General features: G+C 53.6%; 1 protein-coding gene across 3 annotated transcripts in view; it reads left to right on the forward strand.

The window, feature by feature from the left end:
* ARRB1 (arrestin beta 1) overlaps positions 1-18,226 on the forward strand; it is a 175,550-nt gene that overhangs the window by 150,560 nt on the left and 6,764 nt on the right. For 2 of the 3 annotated variants that reach the window (XM_048838723.2, XM_048838742.2), the window contains 6 exons: positions 4,287-4,359; positions 5,871-6,008; positions 7,052-7,135; positions 11,213-11,236; positions 15,260-15,330; positions 16,160-16,211. In XM_048838723.2, the coding sequence (XP_048694680.1) occupies positions 4,287-4,359; positions 5,871-6,008; positions 7,052-7,135; positions 11,213-11,236; positions 15,260-15,330; positions 16,160-16,211 (442 nt within the window). The remainder of the gene's footprint in view (positions 1-4,286; positions 4,360-5,870; positions 6,009-7,051; positions 7,136-11,212; positions 11,237-15,259; positions 15,331-16,159; positions 16,212-18,226) is intronic. The other variant, XM_048838732.2, reaches the window with a different exon arrangement.

The following is an 18,226-nucleotide window of genomic DNA, read 5'->3' on the forward strand; positions in this document are numbered from 1 at the left end:
TTCCCAGCTGTACCACAGACTGCCCGGGTGGCCCCGGCTGAGTCACTTCACCCCTCGGAGGCCCAGCTCCCCATCCGCAAAGCAGGGAGCACAGTGCTTTCCCGACCTCGCTGGAGAACTGCCAGGGCAAACTGGACCCTTGTGAGAGACTTGGGTACCGTGCTGAGGGGGGCCAGATCAGCCCCCAAATAGCGTTCTCCCCAGAACAGGCACAGTGGGGGCACTGGCAGGACCAATGCCCCTGACCTGCCCCAGGCCTCAGCCTTGACTCCAAGGGACCACCTCTCCCGATACATGGAGCATTTCAGTCCCCAGGCTGCCGCCCCAGCCCCTTCCACCAGCGCTGCATTTGCAGAGCACGGGAAAGGACGTTCCTCCCACTCCAGGGACCAGCTGGGCCATACGGTGCTGACCGAGGCGTTTCCCCAGGGGGCCCTTGAGCCAGGCGGTTACAGAAAGATGCAGCCGCAGGCTCGCGAGGAAAGGGGGCTGGAAAGGTGAGATCGGGGAACGGGACATGAGCCCATCACTCTGCTCAGCCACGGAGGAGGGGTGCGTAGGGGAAGGACACCTGAGATCTGTGGCTGATGAGCGAGGTCCGGGTGCTCTTATTGTTCCCACGTGAGGGTAAATGGGGAGGAATGGCCAGCGCCAGTAAGGACTGAGGAGTAACACCCAGGGCATGGGCACACTGCGATAAAAACCCCCATGGCCCTGAGTCTCAGCGCCCGGATCAGCTGGCTCGGGCTGGGGCTGGGGGGGTGGGGGGAGCTGTAAAATCGCAGCGGAGATGCTTGGACTGGAGCCCAGGCTCTGAGACCCTCCCCCCCCCCGTGGCGTCTCAGAGCCTAGGCGCCAGCCCGAGCCCGAATGTCTCCACTGCAGTGTTGCAGCCCGAGCCCCACGAGCCTGAGTCAAGTGACCCAGGCCAGCCGTGGGACTTTCAGTGCAGACGTACCCACAGGAACAGGCACCGGCCCTGTGGCTGCTCCGGGGCTGAAGCACCCACAGAAAACAATACTGGGTGCTCAGCACCCACCGGCAGCCCCATGGATCAGCTCCTCCCGCTCCCTCCCAGCGCCTCCCGCCCACCAGCAGCCCCACGGATCAGCTCCTCCCGCTCCCTCCCAGCGCCTCCCACCCACCGGCAGCCCCCCGGATCAGCTCCTCCCGCTCCCTCCCAGCGCCTCCCGCCCATCGGCAGCCCCACGGATCAGCTCCTCCCCCTCCCTCCTAGCACCTCCCGCCCACCGGCAGCCCCCCCGGATCAGCTCCTCCCGCTCCCTCCCAGCGCCTCCCGCCCACCTGCAGCCCCACGGATCAGCTCCTCCCGCTCCCTCCCAGCGCCTCCCGCCCACCTGCAGCCCCACGGATCAGCTCCTCCCGCTCCCTCCCAGCGCCTCCCGCCCATCAGCAGCCCCATGGATCAGCTCCTCCCGCTCCCTCCCAGCACCTCCCACCCACCAGCAGCCCCCCGGATCAGCTCCTCCCGCTTCCTCCCAGCACCTCCCGCCCACCGGCAGCCCCCCGGATCAGCTCCTCCCGCTCCCTCCCAGCGCCTCCCGCCCATCGGCAGCCCCATGGATCAGCTCCTCCCGCTCCCTCCCAGTACCTCCCGCCCACCAGCAGCCCCACGGATCAGCTCTTCCCGCTCCCTCCCAGCGCCTCCCGCCCACCGGCAGCCCCCCGGATCAGCTCCTCCTGCTCCCTCCCAGCGCCTCCCACCCATCGGCAGCCCCCCGGATCAGCTCCTCCCGCTCCCTCCCAGCGCCTCCCACCCATCGGCAGCCCCCCGGATCAGCTCCTCCCGCTCCCTCCCAGTACCTCCCGCCCACCAGCAGCCCCACGGATCAGCTCTTCCCGCTCCCTCCCAGCGCCTCCCGCCCACCGGCAGCCCCCCGGATCAGCTCCTCCCGCTCCCTCCCAGCGCCTCCCACCCATCGGCAGCCCCCCGGATCAGCTCCTCCCGCTCCCTCCCAGCGCCTCCCGCCCACCGGCAGCCCCCCGGATCAGCTCCTCCCGCTCCTTCCCAGCGCCTCCCGCCCACCGGCAGCCCCCCGGATCAGCTCCTCCCCCTCCCTCCTAGCACCTCCCGCCCACCGGCAGCCCCCCGGATCAGCTCCTCCCGCTCCCTCCCAGCGCCTCCCGCCCACCAGCAGCCCCCCGGATCAGCTCCTCCCCCTCCCTCCCAGCACCTCCTGCCCACCAGCAGCCCCCAGGATCAGCTCCTCCCGCTCCCTCCCAGCGCCTCCCGCCCACCAGCAGCCCCCAGGATCAGCTCCTCCCGCTCCTTCCCAGCGCCTCCCGCCCACCGGCAGCCCCCTGGATCAGCTCCTCCCGCTCCCTCCCAGCACCTCCCGCCCACCGGCAGCCCCCCGGATCAGCTCCTCCCGCTCCCTCCCAGCGCCTCCCGCCCACCAGGATCAGCTGTTCCGCGGTGTGCAGGAGGTGCTGGGAGGGAGGGGGCAGAACGGGGCAGGGCAGGGGTGGGAAGAGGGAGGGCAATGCTGGAGCAACAAGAATTAATGCGATCCTTGTATGTGTAAACCTGCACATGAGTAGGGAGGCAATTTTACCTCTGTGTACAGCGTTAGTGAGACCAGGAGATTTTGAAAAACTGGAGAGGGTGCAGAGCCACGAGGTGATCCGAGGGCTGGACAAAATGCTTTAGCTGAGACTCCGAGAGCGCCGTTTGTTGGGTGTCTCAAAACGAAGGTTGCGAGATGACTTCATGACCGGGTATAAGAACTTCAATGGGGAGAAATTAATTGGTGCTAATAGGCTCTTTGATCGAGCTCAGGGGCTCTCAAACCGTGGGTCGCAACCCCCTGAGTTTATTAGGGGGGGGTCGCGAGTACATGCATGAAACAGAGCAACTGCTATAAATCGTATCATTTAAATCTAGCGTTTTAGAAAATTACACACATCTTTCCCTGGCAACATAGTGCATTTCCTGCCAAAAGTCTTGTAAACGTCTCATGCAGTGATCATTGTTCCTCAACTATATATATATATATACATATCTGTGTGTGAGTGTGTATTATCACCATGGTAAGGAACTTGGACTCTGAGGATTGCAGTATTGTGTTGTGCAGGTTTGTGGTCTTGAGACTAAAAAGGTGAGACTGAGGCAACACGAGAGGGCCGATATTAACAAACATACAAAGATGACTTTTCACAGCAGACCCCCTAGCTAGCTAGTCTGCTGTGAAAAGTCATTTCTGTATATTTGTTAATATCACTTTCTGCAGCCTCCCAGCTAGCTAGCAAGTCTGCTGTGAAAAGTGATATTAACAAACATACAAAGATGACTTCGCACCCCGTTGCCCCCCTTACTCCTGCACTGCTGCTGCCCAGCTCTGAAGGCAGCACAGAAGAAAGGGGGGCAATCGGGCGCGAAGTCTGCTGTGAAAAGTGATCTTGACACAGTTTCTTCACGTGTCTCCCCGCCCCCCCCAGTATTAAACAGTAACTATTTAAAAAAATAACTTTTCTGCTTATAACGATCATTAGATGAAAATGTGTTTTAGTCATACTTTCAAAGCAGTGAGAAAAGGTCAATTCTTTTTAAACAATAGGATTATAAATTTAGCATTTAAAATAGTGTTAAATATAAAAACTGTTGTTTTTAATTTATAAGGGGGGCGGTCACCCTAAGAGGCTTGCTGTCTGACAGAGGTCACCCATACAAAGCGTTTGAGAACCACTGATCTAGCTGATGAAGGCAGACCAAGAACCAATGGCTGGAGGCTGAATCCAGATGCATTCAAATTAGAAATAAGATTCAAATGTTTACTCCCAAGGGATTCTCCGTCTCTTGATGTCTTCAGATCCAGACTGGCTGCCTTTCTTGAAGACGTGCCTTTGCCAAACACAAGTTTAACTTTGCTCAAACACAAGTTAACGGGCTCAGTAGGGAGGTAACTGGGTAAAATGTAATGGCGTGTAATAGACAGGAGGGCAGACGAGATGATCTAAAAATACCTTCTGGCCCTAAACGCTATATAAGATGTTATGGACTAAAGGGCCTGGTGTCTATTCCTGTCCCCATTCTCCTTTATCACTGCTGGGCTGCGTAACCAGGAATAGGGGAAGGGGGTGTTGATCCCTTATGTCTCACTATCCCCAGAAGTGGTGCTGGGACCCCATCGCTTCCCAGCCACCGGTGCCTGGGGTGTCCCTAGCGGCCCAACAACACGGCACAGGCTGGCCGGTGCTCTCACGCCTGCTGCACTGAAGCACACCCTAACCTTGGCCTTCCCTCTCTGTCTGTCTCTCATCCCCAGTGCGCCAGTACGCGGACATCTGCCTGTTCAACACTGCTCAGTACAAATGCCCCGTTGCTGTGGAAGAGGCAGAGTGAGTATGCCCACTCATGTCCTTTGGTAGCATCACGGCCATGGCTCGTCTCCAGGGATCATGCCACATCTCACCGTGCTGGGGCTCCCCACTGAGCCCAAGGTTAGCAGAGGAGCTCGGATTTTCCTGGCTCTCTTCTGCTTCCTACAAGCTCGAGGACCATTAAAGAACCGATCTCCAGGACTATGCAAAACTGGTCTCTTCTGCCCCACAGCCCTGCCCCCCATGTGTGCGTCAGAGTCAGAGCAGCTGACTTTACTTACTTAAATAAGGCTTACGTGATGGGGCAAAGCCCCTCTGGAACCAGGAGGGAAAGAACTCATTGTCTAGAAAAACTGCCAATCAACCAGAGCGACAGGCGGGACGTCTCTTTAGTGTAAAGGGTTCTGGGTCAGGAAGCCCGCTATAAATCCTCTGGCTCTGTCCCAGCTAGAGAGTCAGAGCTGTGGGCCTGTTATGACTGGGTAAGTGGAGTGATGGGATAGGATGGAAAGGGATCTGCTGTTGTTCTTTTGATTTTGGGTTTTGTTTAAAAGGAAATTTTGGTACTGTTTCTTTTCTGCTAACCCCCTCTGAACTTGGTCCCGCTGATTTGCCATGGCTTTCCCGCTGTTCGCTCCTGTCGGCCATGTTCTGAGCCCAGGATCTTTATCGTTGCTGGTGTATAAAGACCCCAGCTTGACTTGTAGGGCCCAGGCTGAGTTTGGTGGAGAAATATCTCTTGACTTGTGATCTGGAGTCCTTGAGACAACAAACGGAGGCCCCACGGTGGTATTTTTACAGTGTCCCTTTAAATCGTGCTGGATGCATACCGGGTGGTTGCATTGCCATGTCGTGACATGGCTCAGAGTTGTGATATTGAACCACCCCGGGGATGTGGCATCAGCATGTGATGACTCTTCGTCGCCGTGGAAAGCTGCTCACGTTGTAACACAGCTTCAGTGCTGCCTGGGCACCCTGCTCACAACAAAGTGATTCTGCTCTGCTTGGGGCCATGGCAGCCTTTGTTCAGACTGGCTTTTGATCACATCTCAAAACTCAGAGTGAGACGCAATCAAAACCACTGAGCTTTACATGGCTCCTGCCTGAACTCTCTCGGTTAGCTGGCAACTTGCTCCGAGTTCCCCTGAGAGATTGGGGTCGTAGATGAACTTAGGCTTTCGGGCTTTGTCAGGAATCTGCAGCAAACGCCGTATCTTGCGACTGTCCTGCGAAGGGTGAGGTGAGCATGTTCAGAGCCTCATGGGTAGTTCTTGCATAAGGATTTCGCTGTGTCACAGAGAGGAGGCCACTTCCCAGCTCCACACCGGGAATCACCGTGACGGTGTCAGGCATTCACATGATCCCCAGTGGGGCTGACCCATCAGGCTTGTATTTGCCGTTGCATTGTGCTTCAGATATTTTCCTTTCTCCTAGAGAGATGGGAGCTCTGGGACCCCACGGGGAGGTGTGGGTGTTGGTTCGGTCCCATACATTACATCAGTTTCATTCACCCACGTTGTTGTCCTCAGTGACGTGGTGGCTCCGAGTTCGACGTTCTGCAAAGTCTACACACTGACCCCTTTTCTCGCCAACAACCGGGAGAAGCGGGGCCTGGCCCTGGACGGGAAGCTTAAACATGAAGACACCAATCTGGCTTCCAGCACATTGTGAGAGCTCCTTCCTCCCTGCCCTGCATGTCTGAGTGGTTTGTTTCTCCCAGCAATGCGGATGGGTCACCTAAAGAATGACTGTCGTGAAGAATCCCGGTGCCACTAAACACCAGCCAAGTCCCCAGTCCTGCAGAGCTCTTGGCATAGCCTTAACTCTAAGTACACGAGTAGCCCTGTTGATGGCAATACCAGTTGGCTTCCATGGCACTGCCTGTGGGCTTAAACATGTACTCAAGTGCTTTGCTGCATCGGGGTTGGAACCTCAGTGTTGGCACCAGGATCAGATGTCTTTGAAGTGAGACATTTAAAAGGGCCCTGGCCAGGGCCCTGTAGAATACCCTCTAGAGGGCAGAACTGTAACTGTGTAAAGGGATGGCATGGGAGACCTAATGGTAGCTCTTTCTATTGCTAACTTCTGGGATTCTAAAAAGATGCTGGCCAAAACTTTCACACCTGGCTGCTTAAAGGTAGACCCCCCCAAAATGCCACTCTAGGTTCCCACCATGGATTTAGGAGCCTGTGCACCCAGGTTTGAAAACTTCAGCCAAAGTCCTTAGCTAGTCCCTTTGGGTGGGATTCACAAAGGTATTTAGATGCCTAATACCCCTGGCTTTTACTTTCTGTTGATTTTCGTTTGTGTGTATCTCTCTCTCCATCTGTTATCAGAGGAGAGCCTGGGAGAGCCTCTGGGATTTTTAGAGCGATGAGCCCATTTTCACTTCAAAAACGGTTTGGCTGGTTTTCACTTCCCCTATTATTTGCGGGTGAAAAGGGTGTCATTTCCCAAATTTGGCATCCCTTCCCCGTTAGTCACTTTTCCCTTTTAAATACGTGAAATTTCAAAATGGCGCCTGATTCCCTGGGGAAACTGCCATTTTGCAGAAGTGTGATGAGGTTCGGGGAGTTGGGAGACGGCCCGGTACTGTGAGTCTGTGTTTGGGGTACTTTGCGGGGAAGGGGAGCTACTATTTTCACCCGGTTCTAATAGAAACTCCTGGCAGTCGTGTCCTTACAAATCCCTCATCTGTCCTTGCTTCTAGGCTAAGAGACGGAGCCAATAAGGAGATCCTGGGAATTATTGTCTCGTATAAAGTGAAAGTGAAGCTGGTGGTGTCTCGGGGAGGGTGAGTATCTTCTTCCTTCTGCGGCTGATCGCAGTCAAGAAAAATCAAACCAACCTTTCCTCTGCCCCAACCGAAGGCAAGGGCGACTGGATGCAAATTTATCCAGTCACTTAAATCTCTACCCTCACAGGCCACACCCTTCAGCACATGGCCACACCCCATGGCCGCACCCTCCAGCACATGGCCATGCCCCTAAATTTGAGAAAGAAGCGGCACGGAGCTTTCAAACACTCACAAAGGAAGAAACCTTTGTGGTATTTTTTACGTTGAGGGTTTGTTGAATCTTCTCCTGTCTGGCCCTGAATTGGGATAACGTTCACAGGGCTGGGCTATGGGCTCCCTGCTTTGGCCCAACAGCATGTGTTGGTCAACTCTTTGCATGGCCGCCCAATACATGCTCTGAGTGGTGTGGTCCCCATGACCACTTCATTTGGACACACAGTAGCCTGCAGTGATGCTTGTGTTGCTCCAAATCTCACTCTCCTGGCTGTGACCTGCTCCGGCTCGAGTGCAGGTGAATTCTGAATGGGTGGCAGTGTTTCCTCTGAGTGACTTCGGTGAGCTTTGGCTCAAAGCCTCAGTGTCTTTCCTCTGCGGATCTCAAAGCACTTCACAAGCACAGGTTAATTCTCCCAACACTCCTCTGAGCAGCTTGCCCAGGGCCATGCAGTGAATCAGTGGCAGAACCAGATATGGAAGCTAAGAGTCCCGATTCCCCATCAACAAGGCCTATGACCCATAGCACAGATCAAATGGCCTGGCAGTCACCCTAGATTTTCGGGAACTGGGAAGAGCTTGCTCAAGAGAGGGAGTTGGCGCATAACGCTACTAGGCAGCTGCACTGAACTGACACAGGGCTTGGCTATTTTCAGATAGAATCGGCGACAGATGTTTAACCACTAACTTGTGTTAGCAATAGGTGATGAGCTACAAGGCATGAATATGCTAACCTCTAGGATAAGGGCACCCCAGGATTATACAGGTGAGGAAGTTCATAGAATATCAGAGTTGGAAGGGACCTCAGGGGGTCATCTAGTCCAACCCCCTGCTCAACCAGGACCAATCCCCAATTTTTGCCCCAGATCCCTAAATGGCCTCCTCAAGGATTGAACTCACAACCCTGGGTTTAGCAGGCCAATGCTCAAACCACTGAGCTATCCCTCCCCCTGCTAGTTAAAGCTGGACATGGAAGGCTGGGCTTCTCAATGAATATTCATGATAGTGCCCAGGCCTTATAATAGGCTGTGTAGCAGGAGCTAGCTTTGCATATTTGATTCTGTCTCTTCAGTGGTATCTACCACCAAATCTGGACCACTGGATGCATTGGGCAGGCCAGGGACAGGGCTGGTCCTTTGTCTCGCACCACCAGGTCCCCAGGGAAAGGTGGGAATTGGAGCTTTCCGTGGCTAAGGATGGGCAGTGCCCTGTGTGTGCAGGTCTTTGCCATGCAGCTTGGGGTTCCCGACAAGACCTTGAACTTGTCAGTTTTTGTTCTGTGGAGTCTGATTCCGGGGCAAGAACTCTGTTAGCCCTGGCTCATTAAATCAGTGTCAGTCGGTACAATTGTTGTTAACCAATCACAAGGATCAGGCAACAAGGCTAGGGGTGCAGTGTAGACATCCCCTTGTTTACCATGGAAGGGGGTGGGGAGGTTTGAGGGCCAGGCTAAGGGCAGCTTCCAAAGTACAGTGTGGTGCGATCTCTGTAGGGGGCATTGGACCTAGGGGTTACAGTGGATGAGAAGCTGGATATGAGTCAACAGTGTGCCCTTGTTGCCAAGAAGGTGAACGGCATTTTGGGCTGTATAAGTAGGAGCATTGCCAGCAGATTGAGGGATGTGATCATTCCCCTCTATTCGGCATTGGTGAGGCCTCATCTGGAGTACTGTGTCCAGTTTTGGGCCCCACACTACAAGGAGGATGTGGAAAAATTGGAAAGAGTCCAGCAGAGGGCAACAAAATGATTACGGGACTGGAACACATGACTTACGAGGAGAGGCTGAGGGAACTGGGATTATTTAGTCTGCGGAAGAGAAGAATGAGGGGGGATTTGATAGCTGCTTTCAACTACCTGAAGCGGTTCCAAAGAGGATGGATCTAGACTGTTCTCCGTGGTAGCAGATGACAGAACAAGGAGCAATGGTCTCAAGTTGCAGTGTGGGAGGTTGAGGAAAAACCTCCCACACTGCAGGTTGGATATTAGGAAAAACTTTTTCACTAGGAGGGTGGTGAAGCACTGGAATGGGTTACCTAGGGAGGTGGTGGAATCTCCTTCCTTAGAGGTTTTTAAGGTCAGGCTTGACAGAGCCCGGGCTGGGATGATTTAGTTGTGGATTGGTCCTGCTTTGAGCAGGGGGTTGGACTAGATGACCTCCTGAGGTCCCTTCCAGCCCTGATATTCTATGATTCTATGATTGGCACGTCCTGGCTGCCAACCTGGGGTGTGAAGAGAACCTTTGATTCACTCCCTCAGGAGCCTCCTTCCAATACAGTAACCCAGGGAGAGCAGGAATTCAGCCAGCAATAAGACCTGGGTTTAATTCCTGATGCTGCCACTGACCTGCTGTTGCCGGCCCCTGAGCCTAAAGAGAGGCTAGTGATACTGATGCCTTGTTCTACACGGAGGGGTGGAGAGCGACTGATCGTGTCTGTGACGAGCTTTGAGATTCTCGCAGGGAAGCAGCTCTAGTAGTACAAACCCTGTGTCACCAGGATCTGTCTCTCGTGACAACCCATCGCAAGCAGCTGCGGGGAAGTGATGTGATGAGGCCTTGTTGGTGCTGATTAGATCCCGCAGACAGGTGGGCTCAGCAAATGACAGCCGGGGGAGATGCTTAGCCACTAAAGGATGGCAGAACATAGCAGCCACTGGGGACGGGTCCTGGGAGGAACGTGGCTCAGAAACCCACCCGGGGCTCCAGGGAGCTGCCTAGTGGCGGAGACCTGACTCCAAACCCCCCACTCTGCTCCATGGCAGCCCCTGGACCTTTAGGGAGCTCTCACCAGTGGGGCTGATGGGATGCTACGTACTTGCTGGTCACCGTCACTAGCTGGGTGTGGGCTGATGGGTTGGCCCATGATGCTGTTTCCTCCAGTGGGAGGCAGGCTCCTTGGCTGGAGCTTTGCCTTCTGATCCGGCACTAGTCTCTGTTGCTCCTTTTACTAAGCCAGCTCCCAGCTCTGCTCTGACCCCCCTGTCCCACTTACTTGAGCCCTGCCCCTCCTTGCGGGCTCTGATCTAGCCTCAGATTTGAGCCCGTTTCTGGCTAACTGCCCTCGGCAGTCTGGGCTCTAATGCTGTGGTGAGCGCATCACCTGTGCCCTGCCTCTGTCTCTGTGCCGGCTGAATGCTCAGATTCTCAGCCTTTGTCCCGGAGACAGACATCCGTCATCTCTGTCCCAAATCCATCCCTTCCCACCTGTGGGGTGGGACCTGGCTGGGAGGGGCCTGCTCAGGATAGATCCCATGGTGATGGCTGCTTCCGAGGTAGGGGCGTGAAATCTCTCTGCTTGTAGGGGGGAGGCCTCACTTATCTGTTGTGCAACCTTCCCCTGATGTTATCTGCTGACATCCTGCTTGCGGGTCCTGGCAAGTCAGAGGTCAGGAGCCTTTGATGGGCAGGCGCGACTGAGGGACTTGGTCCTGCCTCTGTGCCAGGCTGGTCTTGGTGACCTCTCGAGGTCCTTTCCAGTCCTACATGCCTATGATTCTACCAGCTGCCTGGTGGGGAAGGCTGGTTGTTGTGTCCTGTCTCTAGCCCCCACTTCCCCAGTTCCTCCTCAGGCCCTGCAGCACCCCATAAAGTGCTCTGCTGGTTCCCACGGATCCGGCAGGAAGCGGCACATGTCATAGAGAGGCCCGCTTGAGAGTGGCGTAATGGGGGATCCCAGCAGGACCTGGGCTAGACACACACGTTCAGGGCGGTGTGATCGTGCCAGGGGGCTGTGGAGCTGGGAGTCGATCTCGGGCCTGGTTCCTGCGTTCCGACCTGTTGGCTGCCTGTGCTTTTCTTTTTTTCTTTTTTTTTTTTTTTTTAAACTGGTGACTAATTCTCTTGTCTCCTTTGGACTCTGCCAGCCTGCTGGGAGATCTTGCATCCAGGTAACACTTTCCAGCTCTGCCCGCTCTGGCGGTGCCGCGCGGACGCTGGCAGCCCGGCTTTTCATTCATGATCTTTCAGACCCCTCCATTGTTTTCCTCATACCCCTCACCAGCTTTTCCTTCGTCCACTTGGTCTTTTCTTTTTCCTTCTGTTCCTTCTCCACCCAAACCCCAGCATGTCTTCCCGGCTTCCCCGCGGGAGGAAGATGACAAACTCTGCCGATAAACCCTTCACTCAGTTCCGTATTTACTGCCTTTAGCAATCCCCAGACTGGGAGGCGCTGCCCTCTGTCGGTTCAGGGACACTGCCTATGTAACTGCAGGGTCGTTGTAAGCATTTGAGTTACCAGTCGGGACGTACTGGGTTTATCACCCAGCCCTTTCACTGAGGTGCTGATAGATGCTCTGTGCCCAAAGCAGCCGTGCCCAGGGGTTGCAGAGTGAGGGGAACTAGGCGGTGGCTCCCAGCACTCTCCTGTTGGCCCAGGGCAGGTTGGCTCTGAGTGAGTGAGGGGAAGGGTGCGGAGACAGTCGATATGTGCTCGTATGGTAAACCAGCAGGTCTCTGAGCTGTTGTCTTGTTCTTCAGAATCTCCGCTGTCATTTAAACACTCTCCTCCACTGTTTGCCCTGGTGCTGTAGTCCCAGGAGATGAGAACCACAAGGCGGGTGAGGTAATTACTTTTACTGGACAAACTTCTGTTGGTGAAAGAGACAAGCTTCCGAGCGCCCCAGAGCTTTGTGTCAAAAGCTTGTCTCTTTCACCAACAGGCCTTGGTCCAGTAAAAAATAGGACCTCACCTGCCTCGTGTCTCTCATTTAAAACCAGTGCATCTCTAGCCAGGGCTGCACTACAAACGAACATCGGTAAAACGACCTCGCACAGGGGTGTGAAAAGTCCACAGCCCTGAGAACCATTGCCACCATGAAAGATTTACTGCTGCTGGGGCATGAAGGTCTCGCCACAGAGTCCGTCTCAGCCAGTGACTAACCACAAAGCTGGTTCGAGCCCCGGGGAGGGAGGTGAAAGGGGAAGAGGGAGGGAGCCCAGTGGAACTGATCTTCTGCCAACTCAGTGGTGCTGAGCCACAAAGAATGGAAACCGGTATTTCCCTGAGAATAAACAAATGCTGGTCAGCCGGTGGGGCTGGGATGACCTTTCATCCGGTGCCATGTCTTTCAATTCATCTCTGTACCTAAGTCTGTAGGAAGAGGTTGTCCAGCTGGTTATTTAATTTGCAACTAATTAGAGACCGTTTTGCAAATGTCCCAGATATCCAAAGGATAAACTGCAGATCTTGTCAGTGCAGCGCAGACCTAGAAGTTTTGTGCAACCTTCCTATCATATCCTTTTCTCTGTCCTCCTTCCCTGGCCTTCCCTGTCGATCACCGCCTGGTCTGTTACATTGCACATTCTGCGTGCCCTGACTTGTCTACCTGTGCTGGGAGGAATCGGGTTAAATGAGGAGGAGAATAACTGGTGCTAATGATGGGGACCCATGCAAGGGCATGAATCGAGCCTTTCCATTCAGAAATGTGTATGTCACGCTGCGTGACGGCTTTATCACATATTAAACTCTACCTCACACACACTACGTAGGGCAGTGAGAGGAGCCTGGTACCACCTACAGCATGTCCGGACACAACTAGAAATCACAACTAAAGTGGTCGTTTACCTCCTGCTGGGTAAGCTGCAAAAACCATATGTTCCCAGGTGAGCTCAGACTAGCTGCCTGGACTGGCCTTCTGAGCCTGGGCTGACGTGTGATTGCTGCTTGTCAGTGTATATGTGATTTTCCCACCTCACTCAGTAGCAGGTGATCACTGTGCACATGCCTCAGTGTCGGGCTTAGTGTGGCTCGGAGGGTCACTGCTGCAGCGAGAGGCACTCTAGGTAGACCAGCTGCAACGCATGCGTTTAATTACGCGATGGACGTGTTTCTGAGATGGAGGATTTGAGTTATGTCCCTTCTCAGACAGCCTCCCTCTCCACCATTGAAACTGGCTTCTCTCCTGTTGTTTCGTGATGGGGATTGGATGGCTGCTTGGGTTGGTAACAGAGAGAGCACCTGGCGTCTTGTGGCTGCCAGTTCAGATTTAGCCTGGGTCAAGAGCTGCTACCCCTTGACAGCGGTGCGTTGGCCAGGTGTAGGCAGCATGTGGCCTCAGTCTGCTCCACCAGAGACAGGTAGCCCCCAAAGCTGTTCTCACATTTGGCTCATTGTTGGCAGCCTTTGGTGGCGAGGCCAAGGATTGAATGGGTCCTTGAGCCTGATCTCCCCTCTCACTCGTAGAGGTGGGCCGTGTGGGGGAAACCCACCCAGTCTCTGCTGATCCCATATTTATGCTGGGACTGAGCCAGATTTCAGTCGGCAAGGCTAGCTCCTTGCACCAGCACTGAAAACCGGACTGACTTGGCCATCTTTGTTTTCACGGGGTTTAGAGGGGCAGCAGCCCTGCAGCTAATCTCAGAGTGAACTGGCTGCAGAGAGCTTCTCGGACTCTCTCCAAATCGAGAAGTTCCTAGTGTAGAAACGCACAGCTCAGCTTTCCGAGTCTCTCCCGCTTCTGCCCCTACAGCCGTTGAGCGTGCTTCGAAGGAGATGACTGGCGATTCGAGCCCAGGAGTAGGGCTCTCAGGCCTTTATAACAGCCAAGGCCACTGAGCCTGCTAGAGGAGGGGTAGAGAGGAGACACTTACCATTTCAGGGGTATAACACTGTTCTCATTAGCTCCAACTTTACTCCTTGAGACTCCATGTACTTCAGTGTCCATGTGTCAGCATGTGGCTTAGCTACTGCAGTAGCTACTACAGAGATAGGGGCTCCACTGACTTCAAGGGAGTCCCGCCTGCCTTAGAATCGTAGCGTCATAGAAGATCAGGGTTGGAAGGGACCTCAGGAGGTCACCTAGTCCAACCCCCTGCTCAAAGCAGGACCCATCCCCAACTAAATCATCCCAGCCAGGGCTTTGTCGAGCCCTTAAAGACCTCTAAGGATGGAGATTCCATCACGTCCCTAGGGAACCCATTCCAGTGCTTCACCACCCTCCTAGTGAAATAGTGTTTCCTAATATCCAACCTAGACCTCCCCCACTGCAACTTCAGACCATTGCTCCTTGTTCTGTCATCTGGCACCACTGCGAACAGCCGAGCTCCATCTGGGGGACGCTGGGAGATCATTTCCCAGGATTTTACTCTGCATTATTTATTATTTGTATTAAAGCTGCACCCAGAAGCCCCCGCTGAATCATAGAATCATAGAATATCAGGGTTGGAAGGGACCTCAGGAGGTCATCTAGTCCAACCCCCTGCTCAAAGTAGGACCAACCCCAACTCAATCATCCCAGCCAGGGCTTTGTCAAGCCTGACCTTAAAGACCTCTAAGGATGGAGATTCCACCACCTCCCTAGGGAACCCATTCCAGTGCTTCACCACCCTCCTAATGAAACATGGGTGTGAGAGGAGAATCAAAATGGGGACTATAAATCCAGGATCAAAGTGCGCAGGATTTACACTGATGTCACAGGGAGCAGAATCTGGCCTCCACTCCAGTTGAAATGCTTCTTTTGCAATTGGAAAAACACTTCAATCTGTTAAAAACAACGAGGAGTCCTGCCCAAATAAATCCGTCAGTCTCTAAGGTGCCACAAGGACTCCTCGCTGTTTTTGCTGATACAGACTAACACCGCTACCCCTCTGAAACCTGTCTTCGATCTGTTGCGGCCGCCAAAATACTCCAATCCGCCAGCACGTGGCGCGAGAGAGCTGCTGTCAAAGCCGGCTCTCCTCAGCAGTGTCATGTAGACACACTGCGATGCGGTGTCTGTACATCATGCTTCAGGGCCGGAGCCTGCTCAGTGGCGGAATTTCAGTTGGGGGCAGGAATCAGGCCCATCCCGGGGCAGGACAGAGTATTTAATTAAAATACCTGCCGTGTCATTCCGGAGCCAGCTATCAAAGCCCCCGCAGGCCTGGTCGCCCTCATCCATCGCTTCTCATCCGGGTCTCCGGGTCTGTTTCAGTGACGTTGCTGTGGAACTGCCTTTCACACTTATGCACCCCAAGCCCAAGGAAGAACCCTTGCACCGGGATGGTGAGTTGAACCCGTTTCTCGTCCCCTCGTGGCTTCGGGACTTGCTCTGCGGTTCTGAACCAAGCCCGCCGGGCAGGGGTGTCACTGGCTGGGTGGGTTTGTTAGATACAGAACTGGCCTGTGCCGGAACTGAGGTTTCAGAAAAGGGGTCCGTGTAAACACTAACAAGCAGCATACTGGCGGGGAGGGAGGAGTCAGATTAGTAGCCGCTGAAAGTCCCACAGTGTGTGAGCTTCTGCTGGGCCTGCAGATCCTGGAATCGCCTAGAGACCACGTTGCATGTGCAGTGACATAGTTGCAAATGCCCCTTTGCCTGTGTAAATGGTGCAGTAGACGTGGTCCAGGCCCTTCATCCTTCTGAGGCAGATAAATTGACCTCCATGTGGATTGCCATAGAAGAACTCGCTGGTGGCTCCATGTGGATGGTAAAGATCCATGGTTCTCTTTATATGAGTCGGGGTGTTGATTCCAGCGTTATGGCTAACGGTTTCCTCTCCCCAGTGCTGCCATACAATCCATAGGCCTGGAAGGGACCCCGAGAAGTCAGCGAGTCCAGTCCCCTGCACTCATGGCAGGACTAAGTATTATCCCATGCGATGTATGGGTTGATTGCCACTCTCCACCCCAGAGATGGCAGCATTTCAGACCTGGTCTGGTGCATTTGAGGCCAAATCCCATTCCCCCATTGATTTCCAAGGGAGTTTTGTCCAAGCAAGGATGGCAGGCTTGTGCCCAGAGCTTGTGGTGCTGTGGGATGAAAGAAGCGGTGTAACGGTTATTCATTATTTTGTCAAGTAACTAACCATGTGCAATAATTTCCTGTGTTTAGTTCCAGAGAATGAAGCTCCCATAGATACAAATCTCATAGAGCTTGATACAAAGTAAGCTAAAATCATCCCAGAGCCTATATGGGAATGTTGACTCATTTGCATATGAACTCAATCAGTGATCCACTCATTTGCATATAACTCAATAACCAGCTAACTGAGCTAGACATAATTCGGTCAATATCATTTCCATGTAACAGTCAATGATTAACTCACGTGAACGTAACCTTTAATGCATGGGGTGTATGTTTCTTTTCTTTCTTTTTTGGCATGATAACCATCTTGCATGTGTTTTGCAACAGGAAAAGCATAGTAAGAAACCACCTTCTCTGTCTCTGAGTTGTATTTTGCTCTGTTGCATCCATGTCATTGTGTTGTCACAGCCGGCCTTGGACTTCACACAGTGGAATCTGGTTTTAGCGAGTGCCGCTTGAGGGAGACGTTAAGTTCTGTGGATCAAATCGTAGGCCACCCTTGGGTGCCTAAAGCTGAATCCATATTTAGCCACCTAATGTTAAGGGCGGTCTGATTTTTTCAGAGGGGCTGAGCATCTACAGCAGCTTTCATTGACTTCACCGAGTCCAGCCCCTGCTGTCGCAGGCAACCAAGGCGCAAGTCAGGCGCTAACGGACAAATGTTCAGAAGTGGTCACTAATTTTGGGTGCCTCAAATTTTGGGGTAACATGATGTGGCACCACCAAGCCCTGGCTCCTCAGAGAGGCACATGCAGCTCTTGTGGCCTTCAGTGGGAGCCATGGGCACTCGGTGCTGCTGAAAACCAGGCCCCAGGCTTTTCAAGTTGGGCCTAGAAATTGGGGGGGCCCCCAGATCAGTGGTTGATTGAGATTTTGGGCTGCAGGGCATTATAGGGCACCTCTGAAAACCAGGCTGCTGGGATTTGAAAAGCTCCTCAGACTTAGAGGCTTTGGAAAATCCCACCCCTGGGTGCCTATGGGTGGGCACCCAGAGTGTCAGCCAGATTTCCAAACTCCAGAGCCCCTAGATCCTGACGCATTTACCCCTTGCCTATAAAGATGAGTGGGGATTGGGGCTGACTGGTTTTCTGTGATGTTGTCCAAGTCGATAAAGGCTCTTGCGCCTTTCTGGGGGCCACGAAAAGCATACGGTACTGAATGTTAGAGACCGTGTAATAGTCTGGCTGACCTGCCTTGGTACGAAGATGCCTGTTAGAAACCCACTGTCATGGCACTGTGGAAATCTGGCCTCTCTGGACAATGTGATCCAGGGAGCTTTCTCTCAAGTGGCCTGACGCTGTGGAGGAGTTGCCCACATCACTCCTTTTAACCGAATTCCACTGTGTTGCCCGCCTCAGAGTGAAAATGTGTTTCATTTGGGGGTTAGATCAAAGCCATTTCCCAGATGAGTCGTGAGCCAGTAAATTCTCCATGCGGCATGGAAATTCAGGGCTCTCTTCATCAGAATTTGTCTGGTACCTGTCTGCTGGAAACACTTTCTCGTTCTTTCTGCCTTCTCTGCTCCTTATTGCATATTCCACGTCCCCTCCACCCTATCTAGCAAATTGGTAGCTTGGAAGCCAAATCAGCTGTATTGATGATACCAAGTCTGCATCATTCTGTAGAGATTTGCTTGTCTCCATCCCTGTTCCGGTACTTAGACCCCCCGACCCCATTGGAATTTTGGGATCCAGTTCCAGTCGTAAGGCTTTGAGTCAACAATTCACTGGAAGTACCTTTATTTCCCAAAGGCTGATGGGCTTTTTACCAAAAGAAGTACACCCTATACGCTCTACTCAATGTCACTATAAACCCTGACTATGATCATGCTTCCCTAAGACTAAGCAATACACAGAGCTGGCAGGAGGACCCACAACATCATCCTGGTGTCCCCGGGTCTTGGGTGTCCAGTGCACCTTCTGAGCTAAAGTGTGATGCTCAAATCCCCTGTTTAGATTCTGTATCCATGTGCCAGCTGCACTGGTTTGCGTCAGTCAGTGGTTTGCGTCCGCCTGTCTCGGACACATCCTCTTGCAGCGGCTGCAGGCCTTCCTGTAAGAGCGGATTCCACTCAATCGATTTCTGTGTTTTAAC

The sequence above is a fragment of the Caretta caretta genome, chromosome 1 (assembly GCF_965140235.1).
Source record: "Caretta caretta isolate rCarCar2 chromosome 1, rCarCar1.hap1, whole genome shotgun sequence".
NCBI classification, from domain to species: Eukaryota; Metazoa; Chordata; order Testudines; family Cheloniidae; genus Caretta; species Caretta caretta.